Consider the following 16,305-nt stretch of genomic DNA (forward strand, 5'->3'; position numbering starts at 1 on the left):
AGCTTCATTCTACAGCAGAAAATGGAGCTCCAGCCTGCATTTCGCAGTCAGAGGCCTTCTGGAAAGACCTGTGCAGCTGAGAACCAAGCTACTGATTGAATCCATAGCTCGGTTCTCGGCTGCAGAGGCCTTCTGGAAAGGCACAGGTTGCCAGGTAAGTGCCTCAGCCATATTTTCCTTTAGTCTACATTCTGGCTGCCCTAAAATTATTTGAGGAAAACAATATGGCACAATTATTATAGGGGATTCAACTGGGGCATTATGTAACCTAACTGAAGCCAAAGGGTAGAGTCCAGGTATTTGATATCCATTGTGGAAGACCCCAGATTGAGTCAGTTTGGTCTAGTGTTTAAGGCACCAAGCAAGAAATCAGGAGACTGAATCCTTTACTTCCACCTTAGGCATGAAAGCCAACAGGATAATTTTGGATCAGTAATTCTCTGTCCATGATGTCAAGATCAGGCAGCTGATCATTCAATTCCTGTTGCAATTAATGGATCAATACTCAGATTATCTGAAAAAAAATGGACCCTGCACTTAAAGGAAAATACTAGAAAGGGAAAAAAAATACTTAACCCCAGATATTGTATCTAATGCATCTTTAAGACTAGAATGAAGAATTACAGGGACAAAAAACAGGATCTAGATTGTATCTTTAATTTCTGACTAAAACTACTACTGTGTTTCCCTGAAAGTAAGACCCCCTGAAAATAAGCCCTAGCTTGATTTTTGGGGGTGGACCTAATATAACCCCTATCCCAAAAATAAGCCCTAGTTTTGGGGCGATGCGCAAATCTAAAATCAAACTGGGGGTGGGCCGGGCCACTTCCGTGGTATCTGCATCTAGAGAAATAAAAGATAATACCTAAAATACCTAAGGCATTTAAACTTGCTCAGTATTATTGCATTTAATATACCAGTTATGAATAGTCTTTTCTTAAAGGTCAGAATTTTGGGGTTTTTGGTTATATATTAATTTTTCTTTTCCACAATATTATGCAAAGAATCTAAAGGCTCTTCAAATCCCTAACACAGTGACAGAATAATCATGTCAACCACCATTCATTATGTAAAATTTAAAAAAGAACGGATATAACCTTGCTTTATTCTTCATGTTGTTGTAATTGAGTTAATTAGCTATTGATATATTGACATATTTTTCAAATTTACAGCTAGTTCAGATTGTTAATTATGGCATACTTGATACAACCATGTAGTCTATTTGGAGAGTCCATAATAATAAAAAACAATTTAATTTTTCCTGTTTTTGACATTGGGAATAAAAGCCTTCTTTCTCATTCAATATGTATTCATGTTAAATGAATTTATGACACATTCTGAATAATTTCAATTCTTTGCAAAATATATTTACTCTTAGATTTTCAATTATTTTTTTCTCCATGGGAGGTGGGAGGAATATCCAGATATATTTATCTTTGATCCTGTAACATTTCAATAGTTGCCTGTTTTCATATCAGAACAAAAACATACATAAATTTTGCTTAGTTTATAATATGATACATGCATTTCAGTATCTATGAGAAGCTCTTCTTAGGATGGCAGGTTTTGAAAGGTACCATATCCCAGTACTAGTAAGTCTTCAGTTAGAAAGACTAGAAAGAATGTAACATTTTTTCAAAAGGATTTTGGATTTGCACAAGAGGTTCCAGAAAGATTGTGCTGATGATGTATAACACGGGTTCCCAACCCCCGGGCCGTGGACCGGTACCGGGCCATGGCATGCAAGCAACCAGTCTGCACAAACAAGCAAAGCCCCATCTGTGGGATGCAGGCAGCACACAAAACCATGCACCCTCTGGTCCATGGAAAAACCTTTCTCCACGGAACCGGTCCCTAGTGCCCAAAAGGTTGGGGACCTCTGATCTATAAGCAATGCCCGTAAAGAGTGATGCCCAGAATAGTGTATTGCTGGAATTTGCATTTAGAGTTATTAATTACGTCTTAGTGGATAGCTTGTAGTTTCTTTCAATTGATTCAATCAAACAATCTGCTGAGCTATTGGGCAGAATGATCAGTAGGTCACTAGACTCATTGACCCTGTCACTATATAACACACATACCAAACAAGTTTTCTCTGCCAACAAAATTACAAGTTAAAAAGTTCCATAAGAAACTGGAACATCCTCTAAGAACTTGGAATGTATGAGTCAGAGGTTAGGAGATCATGTACCGAATATTCACATACTAAATGTTTGAATGGGCTTTTGCTCTTTTCATAAACATGAATGCTTTAGTAAAACATTTAGTGAAAACATTTACTAAGAAATTTTCTTTTGTCTTGGAACCTATTTTTAAGAAGTTGACTAATATACTCCTATTTCAGTTTGCCTTCTGTTTTTTTTCCTCTTAACTTTTGTACTACATTTTTTGACGAAAACAAAGTTTGGCTGGTTATTACACTCTGTTGTAATGGGGGTTTGGCTGGTGATTGCACTTTGTTGTAATGAGGGTGGAGTGTGTTTGTCATTCTGTAACCATGCCTGATTTTTGCACTAACAAGCCAACATCTAGAGCAGTACATCTGAGTATCCTAAATTTTGGTTTTGTGAAGCTGTCAGTATGCAGTGGAAGAAAGCATCCATTGTGTAAAAATTTAGCTTTTCTATATAATATTAGTAAACTATTGGCGTATCAGTATCATTTACCTTTAAACATTTTTATAATGGCAGTTACATATCCTTCACAGCTATGAAAAAAATAGCATTAGATACTCCTTTTTCCAACAGAGCAGAATTAGATAAAGTTACTCCAATTCACAGTCTATTTAAATCTCAAGAAATATCACATAGAAAGAAAGTGGGTTGGGTTGGAAAAGAATAGGGGGAGGCATCTATTTTTTAAAATAAATTAAAAATTGCTGTAAAAAATAAGTTCTGAGAACCCCAAATATGACATGTTTAGATTCATTATAAGCCACAGAAAGGTGATGGTTGTTTTTGTCTTTGAAAAGCAATGATTTGCATTGCACCTGATATTTAAAACGATTATTTAGTTGATTGGAAAGCTAGCAAAAAAAAAAAGTCAATGCCTTAGATTTGTAATGAGGGGGAAATGATGGTCTGTTTCACCTAAAGTAAGAGAGACAATATGTAATAAGGGATTTTGTGGTTTTACAGCTGAGTGCATGTGTTTGAAAGCTGTTCTCTCAGCTTCGTGGGTGGCAGGTTATGCTACCATATAATGTATTGTAGTTGGCTCTCCACACTTGTCAGGGTTAGCATTCAACCATTCGGAAAATTTTCCCATTGTTCTATCATGTGAACCAAGACTAGTGTTGAATTCCCAATAACTTGACAGATGGGGGAGGGGAAATAGCTTAATCACGTTCAAACTTTCTAATTACTTTCCTTATTAACAAAATGCATTTTGCATAACTCAGACCGTTGATATTTGAGCACAGCTTACAGTTATTTAAGAGCAACCTATTCTACAGGGTTAAGATAAATTTTATTACACTATCCTCTGGCTTCCTTCAGCACTGGCTCTCCGTTTCCATCTTAAATATGTTTGCTTTAGATGGGCCATAGCTTTTGGCAGCTTTTGCATTTTTAGCAAATAATGCTGTTCCTAGCAGACTAGCAAGCAAGCAAAAAAAAAAACTTTGTGTGAGGTCCTTGTAAACTGAACCTCGGGAACGTTATGTTTCTGTATTTTCTGCTTTGTGCTTCTTCCTTATTCGTGTCATGGTTATAAATTATATAGTTTGAAATGAAGAGTTAAGAACGTTCTAGCTTGTGACTCTCTGAAAAGAAAAAATAGGTAGGATGCAGCTTTCTCTCTTTATGTGCTTGGCTTTATTTTCTTTTTACCTGTTGTTTTCAAGGCTGGCAATCCAGTGAAATAAGTAGTTATGACATTGAAGCTCCATTGTGCCAGGGCTTAATCCAATAAAAACAGAAATACCGCCTGCTGAGCTGTATACAGCATGCTTGTGTGAACATCAGTGTCTGCTGTTCACACACCATTTTTCCCCTTAAAAGTTCTCTTTGGAATATTGGAAAAAATGCTTGAGTCTTTTTGGCTTTTACATTTTAAAGTTTGTAATGAATATTGTTAAATTTGCTGGTCATTACCACATGAAAAAAGGTTAAAAAAAGCCCAATGGAGGTGACAGGATTGAATAAATATTCAAACCCCCCCCCCCCGCTTTCTCAGAAAAAAACAACAATGCTCTACTAATCTGTTTTTGTCTTAAAATTAAAAAAAAAGTGCTCGTGTATATATGTGTGTGGTAGTTGGGGGAAAGATAATTTAATACTGGTATATAACTATTGAAGCTGTTAAACTTGATTTTCATTTTAGATGAACTATACCTTAGCTTCTGTTTTTTTAAAAAAAAGATTGTATCAAGCACTTTTGACACTGGCCTTAAAAAGAGCTGTCTGACAATATGATCTAAATGTAATTGTTTAGATCAGTTACATATGTATTTAGATAAAAATGTTCATCAGTTCCCAACATGATGTAGGAAAAAGTAATTTTAAAATGCTACCATTAATGCCTTTTTTATTTACAAAATATGTCATTTTCCTTAGCTTTCACTTAGTTAGATGGTGTTTTCCAATCTTCGGCATCTCCTTATTGTTAAATGACCTGCCTAAAGCAAAAATTTGTTGGTGGTTATAATTTACAGGTCAGAATAATCATAATGGAATAACTTGTAGGTGGTCAAGAATAGAAAACATTCAAGCAATTACAATTTATTGTGATACTTTGAATATAGGATATCCTCTTCAATTTTTAAAAACATGGTTTCTCTGATATAGTTGCTGTATTTATTGCTGAGATAATGATGTGGCATTGAAATACTACTACTGCCTTAGATTGCTCAAGATCCTGATTCTAAAACTAAACCGAAAGGAATTGCTAGAGAGAATCTTTTCATGTGAATCCACAGTGTTCTATATAAAATGCTTGTTTTACCCTATTCTGTGTAAAATTTAACAGATATAAAGGTGAGAGATAATATTCTCTTTGACTACTACATTTATGAAATAAGAATTTCAAGTTAATTTAGAATGGAATGCAATGGAATGGAATAGAATTTTTTTTATTGGCCAAATGTGATTGGACACACAAGTAATTTGTCTCCGGTGCATAAGCTCACAGTGTACATTAAAACAGCAAGTAATAATCATATATCATAAATTATAGTTACAATCATTAATTACAAGTTACAGACAACAATTGATAAATCAACTAGAGAGCATTTCACTGAGGCTGCCATCAGCAGCCCCGTCTTTAACAGAACCTTTAAAAATTTGTAACCTTTTTTCTTTTTCTTAAAACAAGGCAGATTGTGTAAAGTTGAAATTCAATTGGAAAAACACCCTCTAAACAGAAAAAAAAACCTGAGTTTCCTATCCCCCTCCTCAATTTAAAATACCAGCTTTGCCACACAAAAACTCTGTTACTATTTTGTAGATCATCAGTGACCCTTCAGCTGAGGTATTCGTATCACTGCATATTACTGCAAACTACCTACAGCTGGTTTTTTAGGCACTGAACGATGAAATATTAATTGAACTTAACATTTGCATATGGTTTTTCTGGTTAGAGCTGTCCTTCTCATCTATACAATTGATATGCTTAGTCTTTATAAATAAACATTTTTAAATGTGTGTTCAGTTGTACAGAAAATGGCAAGGTGCAATGGAATAAGATGGAAGAATATGTAGTGGATAGAACCACCCTTTCTGATTTCCCCTTAATCTAACATTTAGGTTAATCAAAATAGCATGCTATCTCCAAAGATTTATTTGATTATAGCATTTCATCTTTTACTTCAGGGTCATATTTTGTTTTGCTTATGTTTTTTTTATTTATTAATATGTAATTGGAAGCTTGTATTTTACAAAAACTATAAATGAAGTAGGATGCTGTTATATTAGTACAAGTGGTCCTCAACTTACAACCATAATTGAGCCCAAAATTTATGTTGCTAGGTGAGACATTTGTTAGGTGAGTTTTGCCCCACTTGACAACTTTTCTTGCCACAGTTGTTAAGTGAATAATTGCAGTTGCTAAGTTAACTTGGTTGTTAAGTGAATCAGGCTTTCCCATTGACCTTGCTTGTCAGAAAATTGCAAAAGGTGTTCACATGATCTGGGGACACTGCAACCGTCATAAATATGAACCGGTTGCCAAGCATCCAAATCTTAGTCACTCAACCATGAGGATACTGCAGTGGTCATAAGTGTGAAAAATGGTTATGTCACTTTTTTCAGTGATGTTGTAACTTCGAACGGTCAGTAAATGAATGTCATAAGTTGAGGACTACCCAGTGATGGGATTCAGCCAGTCCACACCACTTCGGCAGAACCAGTAGCTAATTTTTTGTTGCCCAAGCCCAGAATGGACTTCCGGAAGTGGCATCCACACAGAGAACCGGTTGTTCAGATATTTGAATGCCACCCCTGGAAATACCTGTATAAGGAAGTAAAATGTTCTTCTCATCTGCTGAAATTTGAATCTACTTCTGTTTAATTGTACAATGATAAAAAAATAGGACAAACTGAATATGCAAAAACTGGAAATATAAGAAAATTATTTTCCATGAGTCTTTTCAATCCACAGTACTGAAAAATAACATGCAGTGTAATACTTGGAAATAACTAATTATTTGTTCCCTGAAGTTTAATTTAAGTCTAATAGAACGTCTGTGCCAAAATCTCATGCGGGGGAAGTCTCCTGATGTCAACTGCAGTCTGATGCATACCCCCAAATTTCTTCTGTAGTTTGGGGGATCCTCAAAGAAAACCAGGAAATGGGGGTTGAAGCCTAAGTGAAGGTTTGAGGAAAATGGATTCCTGGCAGTTTGCTGTGAAATACATTATTTCAAAAGGGATTGCAGTTTTATGCCGGGTTCTTACACTTATATAGTCCCAATGACAAATGGACAAATTTTATATTCTTAAGTGATCTTTGCAAAACAAATAACACAGATCTAGTGCAGAGTAGCACTATCAGTTAACCAAATAGCAGAGAAGGGGGTGGGAAGGGAGAAGAATAAAGCAGCCAGTTTGGAATGTTTTCTGATGCTAGTAGGAAAAATCAAAATTAATTGAAGAGAAATGTTTGTAGATTTATGTTTCGTTACTCTAGAACAGGCATGTCAAACTTGTGATATCGCACGACGTATTGCGACTTTTTCTCCATTGCTGGCAATGGGGTGGGCGTGGTTTCAGCGTGAAACATCCGGCCCATGGACCGGCAGTTTGACATGCCTGTTCTAGAACAGTGTTGCTGGGGAATTCTGGGAGTTGAAGTCCACATACTTTAAGAGCCTTGGTGGAGCAGTGGGCTAATGCCTCCTTAAGTAACACCAGCTGCCTGCAATTAGTGCAGGTTCGAGTCCCACCAGACTCAAGGTTGACTCAGCCTTCCATCCTTCCGAGGTAGGTAAAATGAGGACCCAGATTGTTGGGGGCAATAAGCTGACTTTGTAATAATGCCGCTTGGGGTGTGTGTGAAAGCCCTAATAAGCAGGCATATACATAGAATGAAGGCTACTGCTAAGCTTGTAAGCCGCTCTGAGTCTTCGGAGAAGGGCGGGATATAAATGGAATTAAAAAAAAAGTTGTTAGGGTTGAGAAAAACTGTTCAAGGCCAATGCATACAGTCATGGTCGAAATTGTTGGCACCCCAGAAATTCTTCCAGAAAATCAAGTATTTCTCAGAGAAAAGTATTGCAGGAACACATGTTTTGCTATACACAGGTTTATTCCCTTTGTGTGTATTGGAACACAACAAAAAAGGGAGGAAAAAAAGCAAATTGGACATAATGTCAAACAAAACTGCAAAAATGGGCCGGACAAAATTATTGGCACCCTTTCAAAATTGTGGGTAAACAAGATTGTTTCAAGCATGTGATGCTCCTTTAAACTCACCTGGGGCAAGTAACAGGTGTGGGCAATATAAAAATCACACCTGAAAGCAGATAAAAAGGAGAGAAGTTCACTTAGTCTTTGCATTGTGTGTCTGTGTTTGCCACACTAAGCATGGACAACAGAAAGAGGAGAAGAGAACTGTCTGAGGACTTGAGAACCAAAATTGTGGACAAATATCAACAATCTCAAGGTTACAAATCCATCTCCAGAGATCTAGATTTGCCTTTGTCCACAGTGCGCAACATTATCAAGAAGTTTGCAACCCATGGCACTGTAGCGAATCTCCCTGGTCGTGGACAGAAGAGAAAAATTGATGAAAGGTTGCAACATAGGATAGTCCGGATGGTGGATAAGCAGCCCCAAACAAGTTCCAAAGGAATGCAAGCTGTCCTGCAGGCTCAGGGAGCATCAGTGTCAGCGCAAACTATCCGTCGACATTTAAATGAAATGAAACGCTATGGCAGGAGACCCAGGAGGACCCCACTGCTGACACAGAAACATAAAAAAGCAAGATTACAGTTTGCCAAAGTGTACTTGAGTAAGCCAAAATCCTTCTGGGAAAACGTCTTGTGGACAGATGAGACCAAGATAGAGCTATTTGGTAAAGCACATCATTCTACTGTTTACCGAAAATGAAATGAAGCCTACAAAGAAAAGAACACAGTACCTACAGTGAAATGTGGTGGAGGTTCAATGATGTTTTGGGGTTGTTTTGCTGCCTCTGGCACTGGGTGCCTTGAATGTGTGCAAGGCATCATGAAATCTGAGGGTTAGGATTTTGGGTCGCACTGTAGAGCCCAGTGTCAGAAAGCAGGGTTTGCGTCTGAAATCTTGGGTCTTCCAGCAGGACAATGACCCCAAACATACGTCAAAAAGCACCCAGAAATGGATGGCAAGAAAGCGCTGGAGAGTTCTGAAGTGGCCAGCAATGAGTCCAGATCTGAATCCCATTGAACACCTGTGGAGAGATCTTAAAATTGCTGTTGGGAAAAGGCGCCCTTCCAATAAGACAGACCTGGAGCAGTTTGCAAAGGAAGAGTGGTCCAAAATTCCGGGTGAGAGGTGTAAGAAGCTTATTGATGGTTATAGGAAGCGACTGATTTCAGTTATTTTTTCCAAAGGGTGTGCAACCAAATATTAAATTAAGGGTGCCAATAATTTTGTCTGGCCCATTTTTGGAGTTTTGTTTGACATTATGTCCAATTTGCTTTTTTTCCTCCCTTTTTTTGTTGTGTTCCAATACACACAAAGGGAATAAACCTGTGTATAGCAAAACATGTGTTCCTGCAATACTTTTCTGTGAGAAATACTTGATTTTCTAGAAAAATTTCTGGGGTGCCAACAATTTTGGCCATGACTGTATCTATCAAGCTCTTTTTAATAATGTATTAGTTTATTGAAATATAAAATACAAAAGAAAATGAAAATAATGGGAAAATAGGAGAGGAAAAAGTGTAGGATAAAGGGGGAAATAAAAAAGAAAAGCATTGACTTCCAACTCTTTTTAGCACACTAGCATAAGGTAATAACATACAATCTCATCTTTTTACTTTTATATAGTAATATTATGAGCCATTTCTATAACAAAAAACCTATCTAATCAGCAAAACTCAAAATCAAAATTTTTTGTTTACTTCAAGCCCAAAGTCCAGAAGTGATTTCCAAGTACATACAAAATTAATTGTATTCTTTTCTTTAATTAAAGTAGTCAATTTAGCCATCTCTTCTAACTCCATCAGCTTTTGCAGCCAATCATCCATTGTGGAAATTAAAGCATCTTTCCATTTTTGTGCATAGAACATGTTTGTGGCTGTCAGCATATATAACATCAAAGTTCCAATTTTTTTCAACTTCTTTGTCCATTGGGCCTTAAAGAAAAGTCTCTGGTTTTATCTTATATTCACTTTAAGAATATTCTGTATGAAGACATGAATCCTACTTCAATATTTCTTTGCTTTGTTTATCAAGCTCTTTTTCATATTCAAGTAAGCCACAGATACTACTACTACTACTACAACTACTACTACAACAACTACTACTAATACTAATAATAATACTAATAATAATAATACTAATAATAATAATAATAATAATAATAATAATAATAATAATAATAATAATAATAATAATAAATAAGTTGGAAGGGACCTTGGAGGTCATCTAGTCCAACCCCCTGCTCAGGCAGGAAACCCTATACCATTTCAGGCAAATGGGCATCTCTCTTTAATTTGGGTGGGGGGAGGAATTGTATGAAAAAATTAGCCCTAATCTAAAATTATAGTGACCCTATCTTGTCTTCCACTTTAGGTCAGAGTGCAGTCCATTAGTTTCATTCCAATAATTAAAGAATAATGCTCTGGAGAAGCTGCAAGTTATCAAATATGATTGTTTACAAAATTCTTTTGCTTGTACAGAACACTTTGTCTGCAGATCTTGGCTGAAAGAGCATAAAACCAATAGACCGGACATGTTGTCATTCTTAAAACAATCCAATATGACAATCATTTAAAGGGCTGTATCATCTGCAAAATAAATATATTAAATCATTGTATGAGGTATTGTCTAAAATTTAGCCAGTCATTTGTGTATATGTGTACTTTTATGTGAATGTTAATCTTGTTCTAATTTTTTTGTGTTCAGCAATACTTGGTTATATTTTACTTTCCAAAGTCCACCTAATTTGGACTAGTTAATCATACACTACCATCAAAGAAAAGACTTCAGTAATAACTGTGAAACCCCTAAATATACCTTGATAAGACATATGCAACATATATCTGAATTACAGTACAGAAATAGTCCCAGATTAAGTTCACATATATGTTTACAATATCTATTTATTTCCATGTATATTTGAACAAAAATGTGATTTTAAAACATCCGTTTCAGGAATTTCTAACTTTATTAAATTTATTATTTGTTAATTAATTAATTAACTATTGATTTGTTATCTTGTAAAGTCTATTATAGATATCATATATGGAAGTTAAACCAAACAAGAATTATATGTATCTCTCACTGTTGTTATCAGTAAAGTATAATGGCTAAAATCCAAAAGAGTGGTACCACATACACAGTATCTCTATGGCAGGGGTGTCAAACTCGCAATGTCACGTGATGTGTAGCAACGTATCGTGACTTTTTTCCATTGCTGGCAATGGGGTGGGTATGGTTTCGCCATGACACATCTGGCCCGTCATGGCGAAACTTCTCAAGAACTTAGCTGATAGTTGATTTAATTCTTCTTTGGTTCAATTAACAGTGCTAAAATACATTATTGTATTTGTGTATATTAGTTACCACTTTGGTGAGTGTGATTTTCTTAATTTAGAAATTATTCTGTGGAAATTGGATTTTTAACCGTTAATACTTTTCACATTTTGATTTATATCACAATATGATACATCACATTCTTTTCCTACATGGGAAATATATTATGCAACCATTTCTGCTATGCTTGTACATAGCAACATACATAATCATAGGTGTCTATACTCGATCCCATTTATTTGTTTAAAAATGTACTCGGCTGTCTAACTTGTAAAAGGCAACTCTAGCCAACTCACAACATTTTATCCTACTTCTGTGTTTGAAAGAATTTCCCATTCTCTAAAACAGTTATTAAGCTGCCTTGTTGGCCCTATATCATGTTGAGGAGAGGTAGAATTTATAGTTTACCAGTTTATGGGGAACCACAGGTTCCCCCATCTCCTTTAAAGCATTCCTTTATTGCAATGTGTTGACCAATGTCCTTCCATAACACTGTTAATTTTAATGTTCTTTCATGTATTAAATGTTTTCTTTAAAATTGTTGTTAAAGTTACAGTCACATTAGGCATTTATTTGTGGCTGGGTGTATTTTGTAGACTATTCAGGAATGTCTGTTTTAGTGTCTTGAGCGAATAGGAAGCTTTTCTGATTTAACGCTCTGAATTAGCCATATCTAGACCATTTACAGGACGTGACTGAGGGCCACACAGTCACCTACTTAGGTGGTCGTTACTTCTCTAGGCCAATGAGCTTGCCTTTTTACAGTAACTCCTTTGACTGAGCTAACTTCTGTGTTTCTCATAAAGTTTCTCCTGTGGTGTTCTTCCTTTTGACTCACTTGGAATTTCTGAAGTTTCTCTTGGATATGCTTCATTTTCTTGCTGGAATTAGTACATCATTTGCTATTAACTTGTTCTCTTCCTTCCTAAGCAAAGAAATGGCAGACACTCAAAATTTGCATCTTTATGTGTTGACAGTTCCAGTTTTGAAATTATATAGCAGCATGTTTAAACTGGGTTTAGTAGTTAATATTATGATATATGGGAGATCTGGATCAGAAGTTGTGAAATTCGGGAGAAGGATTCATTTCCCACAAACTATACATATGTATCAACAAAGATACAGCCAATACTGGAGAAAAAGTTTGATTTTTGTCATTATAGGTGATATCAGTCAGTCAATGATAATATTACTATTAGAAAAGACTCTTCGTTGTATTGTAGAGTAACATACCCATTAAAGTCATAATTTTAAGAATTCTGGTAAGAATCTGTCTGCAGCATAAATTCTGCTATAAAGAGCAGTGTTGCAAAGAAGAGGTGAAACGAGAGTTATTTATTTAACAGAATACAGCACAACATTTAAATAGGCAGCCATCTTTCAGCTAACTCTAGTGGCTTCCAATCAAAAAGTAGATTGGAGAGGATGTAACAACAGCTAAGAAAAGGAGAGTCAGAAGCAAAGAGCACAAAGATGACTTGAATGGTGAACTAAGGAAAAAATGTGATTTAGGGAGCAATGGCTGAAAAATACTTTATTTCACTATTGAGAAATTGAGTCTGAAATTTGTAATAAATTGCCATAAATAGTTGAAATAAGGGGACTTAAAACAATTCAGAATGTAAAAGCTAGCCTGAATGTAAAACTTCTATATCAAGGAACAATTGCTGCAATAAATAGATAAGTGAGCAGCATTTTCTGGTTGGGTGCCACAGGTTGTAATGAGGAACTCCAGTTACATTAGCAGTGGTTTTAATAATTCATCAAAAATATCTCTGGGTGGTCAGGGGATTTTGCTTAAGAAGATATTTATTTATTTATTTATTTATTTATTTATTTATTTATTTATTTATTTATTTATTTATTTATTTATTTATTTATTTATTTATTTATTTATTATTTTGACTTCTATACCGCCCTATTCCCGTAGGACTCAGGGCGGTTTACAGGGCAATTAAAACATACAATACAAAAGTTAAAATAAATTTAAAACAAGTAATTAAATTTAAGCCCAAAAATTAAAACTTTAAAACCCAATTAAAAACCCCTCATTCTAGGCCAGACAGCTCAAAGAGCCAAGTTTTAAGGTCCCGGCGGAACGAACGGAGGTCGGGGGCAGTCCTATGTTCCACAGGAAGTTGGTTCCAAAGGGCAGGCACACCCACAGAGAAGGCCCTCTCCCTGGGAGTCACCTGCCGGCAGTCCTTCACCGGCGGTACCCTAAGAAGGCCCTCCCTGCGGGAGCGCACAAAGACGATGGGGAGTTGATGCGGGCAGCAGGTGTTCCCTCAAATAATCCGGACCCAAGCCATTTAGGGCTTTATAGGTCATCACCAGCAGATGCTACAGATTGGGGACTGCTGGATGAGAAGTACATCACTCAAAATTGGCTGGACTTCTGGACTCCTGTCCAATCCATTCCACTAAAAGTCCATCCATTAACCAATTATAGATAGCATTCAAGAAGTGCAGGTGGATGTGGAGATTGTGAGGCAATGGGAAACTTACCTTCCATTCATTTAATTATAAACCTGATCCATACAATTTTGTGACTATTCTATTGATTTTAATAAAGTATCATCATACCATGATATCTAATTTTTAAAAATCAATTTAAATTAAAAGGAATGATTCATGTATTCTGTATCCAGCTTTCTAGATACACATTGTAGTGAATTACATGACACCTTTTAAGTAAACCTGGATGTTATTATTTTTAATATTATGCTTTTTTTAGAAACTAATCTTTTTATTACTGATTTTAATTAATATCTTATTTTTAGATTTATAATTTGAATAAAAGACTCACTTTCCTCTCTCCAGCTAACATCTGAGTTTTAACGCTTTGCTATAGCATGGCTATCCCTGTGGATATGCTATACATTCTAATTGCTATCACTTATATGAATTTAAATGGTTGCAAAACAGTATTTACAATCCAAATATGATTTATGAAACGTACTACTGTACCTAAAGCTACAATTTTCAATATTTTGGTTAAATTATGAAAAAGCAACATGCTAACAGGCACTATTCGCAAACCAACATAATATTGTTGCAAATATATCACAGAACAAACAATAGTCAGAAGGCATAATTCTTGATTTTTGATACCTAGAAAAATTAGTCACAGATCCTACATGTAATTCTGAGTTATGGATGCAGTTATATGGGTTTGTTAGCCTTTCTTGCAAAATCTATTTACAAGGCATCAAACATCTAATAGGACCATTTTCATGGGAAAATTTTTGCCTTACCCTTGCGTATTAATGCTCCTGGTATCACAAAAATAACATGTCATTAAAATGCAACAACTTGAGTTATGCAACATGAAGGATTGGAGAGGTTCACCTTTTGTGACTTGTAAATTCATTAACCATGTGGAGGGGAGTACAGGAGTATATTTACTAAAGGAGGTGTCTGTAGCATATTGAAAAATAATGTATCTGTATCTGCCAAATTCCTGAAGGACTAGATATTAATTTTATTGCCATGCTAAGAAATAATTTGAACCTAATTCTAACTAATTTCTTTCTCTCTCTGTTTCCCCTAACACACTTCTCTTTTCCTTTCTAGCAACTTGAATTAGTGGAGCCAAGTGGTTGGATTCATGTTCCTTTAACAGACACCCATAAGAAACCTATTCGCACATTTATGATTCAGATTGCAGTTTTAGCCAATCATCAGAATGGAAGAGATACACATATGCGACAAATTAAGGTTTATACACCAGTTGAAGAAAGTTCTATTGGTAAATTTCCTAGATGTACAACAATTGATTTCATGATGTATCGATCAGTCAGGTAAAAAGATTTTTGTACTGTAATTACCCCAATTTTTAATTTAATTTCAAAATAAAGATTTTAAATCCACTTGTTTATACTGTCTTCTTGTGCTGTTACAGCATATCATTTGGCTTCTGTTTGCTGCTGCTTACATTATTATAATTTCTAAGAGAATAAAATTTTCAGATATTTCATTTGACATGTACCATATTCAGTAATTACGTGGAGTTTTCTCAAAATGTATAAAAACTCTTTACATATGATTCCAAATGTTCAGAGAAACAAAATACTATTAATCTTTGAATTGGCATTGAGTGAATCTCAGCAAACACTACTGCACATTTCAAAATAAAATATTTTCAGGTTAAACTGGACATAGTTTATACAAAGTTAAGTATACTTCATGCATAAGTGCTTCAAACTGGGGTTAAATGCATCAGCTTTCAGTTAAATGAGCTTAGTTCATGCTCCACAGAAAATGTGGAAAGGCAACTTTTTTGCATTATTTTTGGATGGTGAGGTAGATGCTCTCTTAGTGGTTCAAATTTTTACTTTATCCTGAATTTCCTCCTCCAGCGAGATGGCACAGCCCAATTGCACTTTACCACTATTTCCCATCCCCCATAATTTATTTATGCCCCCAGACTGCTATTTAAGGTTTTGATTTCCCCCTTTTTCCATGGGATCAAGCAATAATAATGACTGTGCGTTGCAGGTTAGCTGCTTGTTTTAGTGACCCAGTTCTTGTTGGATCACCAAAAGAGAGTAGAAGACAAGGACCATTGCAAAGCAGGACAGAAATGGGAGACAAAGTTGTCTGAGATGGGCCATCTCTAACAAAATATGAGTTACCTGTTCATGATTTAAATGAAGAATGAAAGTATTTTAAAGTAAGACGTTTGTCCTTGCCAAATGTGACAGACAATTTCTGCAGTTTATTTTATTTATTCTTTGAACAATTATAAGCAAGTGGACCCCAATAGCTGATGATAGCAAAATTATTAAGCCATTTTCACCACTGTTTAAAAAAGTACATTTTTAGTATTGATATGACTGAAGACAATCTCTTGTACTATCAAATAAAAAAATAGTTAACATCCAATCCAGAGCCATAGAAATGAAATATAATGTACCTCAGGGGGTCCGACCCACATCCCATGGGCTGCATGCAGCCCTGAACAGCTAGTAATGTGGCCCCAGAACATAATAAATATTTAACATTATATGATTTATGTATATAATATATGTGTGTGTATGTATATATGTATGTGTATATGTAGTGTGTGTGTGTGTATATATATATATATGTATATATATATATATATATGTATGTATATATA

The 16,305-nt window shown here is 35.4% G+C and overlaps 1 protein-coding gene across 1 annotated transcript in view; it reads left to right on the top strand.

Annotated features, from left to right (window-relative positions):
* ANAPC10 (anaphase promoting complex subunit 10) overlaps positions 1-15,046 on the top strand; it is a 33,384-nt gene extending 18,338 nt beyond the window's left edge. Inside the window, exon 5 of the mRNA XM_081332326.1 lies at positions 14,757-15,046. Coding sequence (XP_081188452.1) covers positions 14,757-14,987 — 231 coding nt within the window. The 3' untranslated portion in view covers positions 14,988-15,046. The remainder of the gene's footprint in view (positions 1-14,756) is intronic.
* The last annotated feature ends 1,259 nt before the right edge of the window (positions 15,047-16,305 follow it).

The sequence above is a fragment of the Vipera berus genome, assembly GCF_964194415.1.
Source record: "Vipera berus genome assembly, chromosome: 7".
Classification (NCBI taxonomy): Eukaryota; Metazoa; Chordata; class Lepidosauria; order Squamata; family Viperidae; genus Vipera; species Vipera berus.